The following is a 5871-nucleotide window of genomic DNA, read 5'->3' on the forward strand; positions in this document are numbered from 1 at the left end:
GGGATTAAATAGAGCGCGAGGAAGAGACCATTCGTGCCGGGGGGGGGGGGCGGGGGGGCCGCGCCGATGCCGCCCCCCTCGGCCCCCGTGTAAACACGCCCGCTCCGGCCGGCGGCCCCCCCCGCGCCCTGAGGCGCGGTGGTGCGCGCCGCATGCGCGGCTCCCCGCGGGAGGCAGGTGCGCGCGGGGCGGCGGCGGCGGCGGCGGCGGGAGCGGGGTCCCCTCGGTCCCCTCCGTCCCCTCCGTCCCCTCGGTCCCCTCGGTCCCCTCGGTCTCTTCGGTCCCCTCGGTCTCTTCGGTCCCCTCGGTCCCCATCCCGCCCCCTCGCCGAGCTAGCCCGGGCCCAGCGGAGCGGCGATACCTCAGGATGTCGTCCCCACACCGGATCCCTGGCTGGGCGGTCCCGCCGTGGAAGGGGGACTCGCCGGTCTGCGGCCGGGAGCGGGAGCGGCAGCGGGACCGGTCCCACCGCGAGGTACCGGCCGGTCCAGCGAGGCCGGGTCCCCTCTGGGCTCGCGGTGTCCCCTGGACGGGCCGGGACGCTCCGCGGGGCCGCTGGTTGGATGGAGCACGGTCCCCTCGGCAGGGTGAGAGGGGCCGGAGCAGAGATGCTGGGGTGTCACCTGTGCTGGGCTGTCACTGGCACTGCGATGTCACCTGTGCTGGGATGTCACCTGTCCTGGGGTGTCACCTGTGCTGGGCTGTCACTGTCACTGGGATGTCACCTGTCCTGGGGTGTCACCTGTGCTGGGCTGTCACTGTCACTGTGTTGTCACCTGTGCTGGGATGTCACTGGCACTGCGATGTCACCTGTGCTGGGATGCCACCTGTCCTGGGGTGTCACTGTCGCTGCGATGTCACCTGTCCTGGGGTGTCACCCGTGCTGGGCTGTCACTGGCACTGCGATGTCACCTGTGCTGGGATGTCACCTGTCCTGGGGTGTCACCCGTGCTGGGCTGTCACTGGCACTGCGATGTCACCTGTGCTGGGATGTCACCTGTCCTGGGGTGTCACTGTCACTGCGATGTCACCTGTCCTGGGGTGTCACCTGTGCTGGGCTGTCACTGTCACTGCGATGTCACCTGTCCTGGGGTGACAGCTATGTTAGGATGTCACCTGTGCTAGGGTGCCCCCGTGCTGGGCTGTCACTGTCACTGTGTTGTCACCTGTGCTGGGATGTCACCTGTGATGGGGTGACACCTATGCTGGGATGTCACCCATGCTCGGATGTCACCCTTGCTAGGGTGTCACCTGTGCTGGGTTGTCACTTGTGCTGGGGTGTCACCCTTTCTCGGATGTCACCCGTGCTGGGGTGTCACCTGTGCTGGGGTGTCACCCATGCTGGGATGTCACCCGTGTTCAGATGTCACCCGTGTTCGGATGTCACCTGTGCTGGGGTGTCACTCGTGCTCGGATGTCACCTTTGCTGGGGTGTCACCCTTTCTCGGATGTCACCTTTGCTGGGGTGTCACCCTTTCTCGGATGTCACCCGTGCTGGGGTGTCACCTGTGCTGGGGTGTCACCCATGCTGGGATGTCACCCGTGTTCAGATGTCACCCGTGTTCGGATGTCACCTGTGCTGGGGTGTCACTCGTGCTCGGATGTCACCTTTGCTGGGGTGTCACCCTTTCTCGGATGTCACCTTTGCTGGGGTGTCACCCTTTCTCGGATGTCCCCTGTGCTGGGGTGTCACCCTTTCTCGGATGTCACCTTTGCTGGGGTGTCACCCTTTCTCGGATGTCACCCGTGTTCAGATGTCACCCGTGCTGGAGTGTCACCCTTTCTCGGATGTCCCCTGTGCCAGCCAGCGTGGCCCAGCCCGTCACTGTCTCTGAGTTTGTTCCACCCCGTCCCAAGCCTGGTCCTTGCAGCTGAACCACATTTGGGGTGGAGCCTGTTCTGTTCCCGGCCCTAAATGTCAATGTCCAGTCCTGGCTGGCCCCCGGCATCTCCCAGGCAACTCCTTTATCCACCCTCACCCATCCGTGCTCTCATCCATCAGATGATCCCCCCGAGCTCCGGCTCACGCCAGCCCGGGCATTCCCAGCTCCCGAGGATCCCGGGGCTCCGGGGAAACATTCCCAGCTCGTTTCCAGAGGAGGATTAACCCCTTTTATGGGATCGTTCGTGTTCAGCCCTTCCCCAGGCCTGCAGCAAACCCTCACGTGCGTTTTTGAGGAGCTGCTCCGAGGTTCCTGCACCAGAGCTGTGCTCCAGGGATGGTTCCCTTAGTCACAATCCCCGTGGGAAGCGGCCGTGGGAGGAACAGCTTGGTGCCGGTCACAGCCGATCCCCGCTCTGCCTCCAGCTCCATCCCGAGTGTCTGACCCTGGAGCTGCCCTGGGGCAAATCTGAGGGCAGAAAAGGCCGGGTGAGGCTCTTCCCAGGCTTTCGCTCAGGGTCCGGTTGGAGAAGGGCTCTGGAAGCCCCGGGATGTGAGAACGGCAGAGAGAATCCACACTCGGCTCCTGGAGGCTCCAAACTGGGGAGGGTCTGGGAGGGGCCGGGCTGGGTCAGCTCTGGGGGGCTGTGGGTGGCTCCTGGGGGGTGTTGGGGGCGTTTCCTCTGGAAAAGGGGGGGTCTTGTGTGGCACTGGCTCTCCTGGGGCTCTCTGCGATCCCCCAGCCTCCCTGGGGAGGAGGAAGGTGCGTGGGAGTCGCGTCCCTTCGGGCTGTGCCTGGGCCGGGACCCCCCTCCCGGAGCCCCCCGCTGTCCCCTCTCGCTGCCGTCCCCCGGGGGCTCCGGGCACGGCTTTTAACCCTTTCCGTGTCTCCTGCAGGAGCCCGCAGGGGGCTGTCCCCGACCCCCGTGGGTGCAGCACCCGCTCCCCATCACACTCGGGCAGGGCAGAGGAGGCGGAGGGAGAGGAGGAAGAGGAGGGAGAGGAGGTGTTCAGCGTGCAGCAGGTGCCGAGGCGAAGCTCGCCACAACAAATCGCTGTGATTCAGCCCCGGAGCATCTGGCAGCGAGCGGTAACGAGCCGGGGGATGCCGGTGTCACGCAGCCGCTCCGCCGAGGCGTCCCGGAGCCCCCGGGAACGGGAGCTGCCCTGCACGGATCCGCTCATCCGGGGAGGATGATGCTCCTCAGCTCCCGTTTCCCGAGCCCTCGCTGGCCTCAGGGCTCTGCTTCTCTCTCGGTGTCACAGCACAGGACACAGCCGTGTCACCTCTGGGAGCTCCCTGCGCTGTCCCAGCCCTCCCGACCCTCCCACACGTCTGGAGCATCCCTCAGGGGGGTGGGAAGGGCTGGGCCAGGTGTGGGGATACATCTGGGTGGGTTTCCATGGGGGAACAGCACCCCTGGGCAGCACACCAGGTCTCAGAGGTCTCCTGCTGCCGTCGGTGTGGGAGCTGCCAGCTCCCCCTCCACGATCTCAAAAATCGTGTCTGTCTGACCCTTCTTTCATCACAGCTCCAGAGAATTTCCTCTCTGGTTATTTGAATTTAATTATCTGTTGTCTTACCATCCATCTCCTGGCTTTTAGGATCAGGGCACAAGCTCCTGTCATCCCTTTGCAGCCCCTCCAGTGGCTGCTGTCTCTGGGATTGAGGTTGGATGATGGAATAAATCATTCTAAGTCATCAAACGGGCTCCATAACATATTTCCTTTTAAACAACCATGTTTGCTGCCACCCCAGGCATGGATGGCATCTCCCTGGAGGCTCTGCAAAGGCACAGAAATCTCCAGGGAAGCTGTGGGAGCCGGAAGGAACAGAGGCTTGCAGCATCCCTGTGCGATCCTTGGTGCCCAGAATCGCTTCCTTTAACCTCTGGCACTCCTCGTGTGTTCCTGCTGCCTCTGTGACATGCTCAGCCCTGTTTGTTTTTATACCTCGTCTGATTTTGCTCTTCAAAAAGCCCTTCATTAGCCCCACGCTGAGTTTGAGTGTTTCTCCTGTCTGGTGTCACTCCTTGGTCCTGGATTCTCTGCTCCACGCTGAGCTGAGCTGGGGCTGCTCTTCGGCAGCATCCAGCGACTTCAATTCCCAGATTCCACTTCAAACCCAGCCAGGAGCGGCCTCGCTGCTTCTCCCTGCTCCTCTCCTCGCTCCCAGGAGTGTGTGGGACGTGGAGCTGCTCCGAGCTGGGTCCCTCCGGCTTGGCGTGGGGGCGGCTCCTGTCCCCAATTCCCGTCGCTGTTGTCACCTCATTGCTGGAGCCTCGTGGCATTTTGATCCCTCTCATGCGAGCCTGGACTTCCCTGCAGCCCTGGGGACAAGGGAGTGTGATTCCATCTGGGCTTTTTGGCTGCTCCTCGCAGCTCGCTGGAGCTGCCAGCCAGATGTTTTGGTGTTCACTCCACCCTTGCATCTCTTTTCCTATCAAAGTTCACTTTGCAGCGTGCCTGTGGTGCTGGTTCCACACCAGTGCAGGCTCTTATCGAACTCCTGAACTCGCAGCCGAGCTGATTTCACTGAATTATTCTGTACAGAAATATCTTGTCCTTGATTTGCTTCTGTTGAGGTTTGGTAGCTCCTCCTGAGTCACGTTGCTGTGAGTCAGGAGCCAGAACCTGATGCTTGTGCTCGGGGATTCCTCCCTGAGCTGGGCTCTCATTTAGGGGCTCTCATCTCCCTCCATCCCATTTCCACCCTGCAGGACTCGCAGGGGGGAGTTCAGAGCCCCAAACTCAGCAGGGCTCCGTGGTGGGACCAACCTGACTCCCACCCACCCCTGAAGCGACAACAAACCCTCCACACCTCCCTCCCTTCCTCCCTCACCTCCCTCTCAGCTTCCCAGCGCGTTTATTTCTGTGACTCCCAGACCTCACACTTGGCACTGCGGTGTCTTGTGTGGCTACAGGAATAACCTGCCTGCCTACAGCCAATGTTTGGCCCCAAATCTGCTGCCCCTGGGCCAGGGGGGTGTTGTAGTGCATCTAAAAATCTTGGTATCTCCTGTTGCTGCTGAAGATGAACAGATCACACGGACACAGGTCGAGGTGTGGTGAAAGGAAGAGCAGAATTTATTTTTCCTCCCAGGATTTATAGGCTTTTGGCCACAGCCAGGGATTGGATGGTCAGGATAACACTTTCTCACTGCACTGGCCATGAGAGATGTCCATCACAGGATGTGTAACAGAAAGAATGGACACATATCTATGTTTATAGTTACTGTCCTGGGAAAGTCCTTAGAAAACCATGGCAGCAAGCTCAGAAGCTGAGTTTTCAGGGCGACATCTCCCAAGGGTAAAACTCACCTCTGGTTTGTGTAATGTTAGTTCCTACCTGAAAACCTTTTTTCCCTTCCCCTTTCCCACTGGCTGTGACCTCCCTGCATCCCCTGATCACCCCTGGTATAAGAGATGAGACCCAGGGTGTTGCTCTATTAGGAACGGTGAGGAGAGCAACACAGACTCTCATGGAGTCAATCAGGAGAATTTCTCGTAGTTTATTACTTCAGGTTTGTTTTATAGACTGATACGTGGAAAGTACAGAAAGGAAACTCTTATTGGTCAGCAAATTACTACATCACCATCACTGGTCAGTGGGGCACAACACCCCCTGACTTTCTCCTGCAAAGGAAACAAGGGACAGAGAAACAGCACCTGCAAAGCTGTTTTCTGTCTGTGAGGATTGTTTTAAATCCTCCTCAAAACTTCCCAGGCATGGCTGAGAAACTGTGCAGCCTGTAATTTCTACTCTGTTTCAGAGTTAGCATCCACACCAGGGCATTTCTCTCTCTCTCTTGCCCTGGATGGACGACAGACAATAAACCCGGGATTGTTCCAGCGAGTTTGAGCCTCCTGTGTCCGTGTTGATGCTTTGAGTCCGTGTTGTGTCCACTCCAGGACCCCTCTGCCGCCTGTGCCCTGCGGGGATCTCACCACAGGGGAGGGACAGAGGGGTCCCCCCAAGAGAAGGATTA

At 60.1% G+C, this 5871-nt stretch overlaps 1 protein-coding gene across 1 annotated transcript; it reads left to right on the forward strand.

Moving 5' to 3' along the window:
• Window positions 1-308: 308 nt before the first annotated feature.
• On the forward strand, window positions 309-3594 carry LOC131590380 (uncharacterized). The gene is made up of 3 exons (XM_058860411.1): window positions 309-587; window positions 2136-2371; window positions 2780-3594. Exons 1-3 carry the CDS (start codon window positions 368-370, stop codon window positions 3395-3397), a joined length of 1074 nt encoding a protein of 357 aa, XP_058716394.1. The 5' UTR covers window positions 309-367; the 3' UTR covers window positions 3398-3594.
• Window positions 3595-5871: the final 2277 nt, after the last annotated feature.

This window comes from Poecile atricapillus, chromosome 33, assembly GCF_030490865.1.
Source record: "Poecile atricapillus isolate bPoeAtr1 chromosome 33, bPoeAtr1.hap1, whole genome shotgun sequence".
NCBI lineage: Eukaryota > Metazoa > Chordata > Aves > Passeriformes > Paridae > Poecile > Poecile atricapillus.

Coding starts and splice junctions, on each gene's coding strand:
- LOC131590380 (XM_058860411.1), top strand. CDS start 368: ATGTCGTCCCCACACCGGATCCCTGGCTGGGCGGTCCCGCCGTGGAAG. Junction 588..2,135: donor AGCACGGTCCCCTCGGCAGG/GTGAGAGGGGCC, acceptor GTTCGTGTTCAG/CCCTTCCCCAGGCCTGCAGC. Junction 2,372..2,779: donor CTGAGGGCAGAAAAGGCCGG/GTGAGGCTCTTC, acceptor TGTCTCCTGCAG/GAGCCCGCAGGGGGCTGTCC.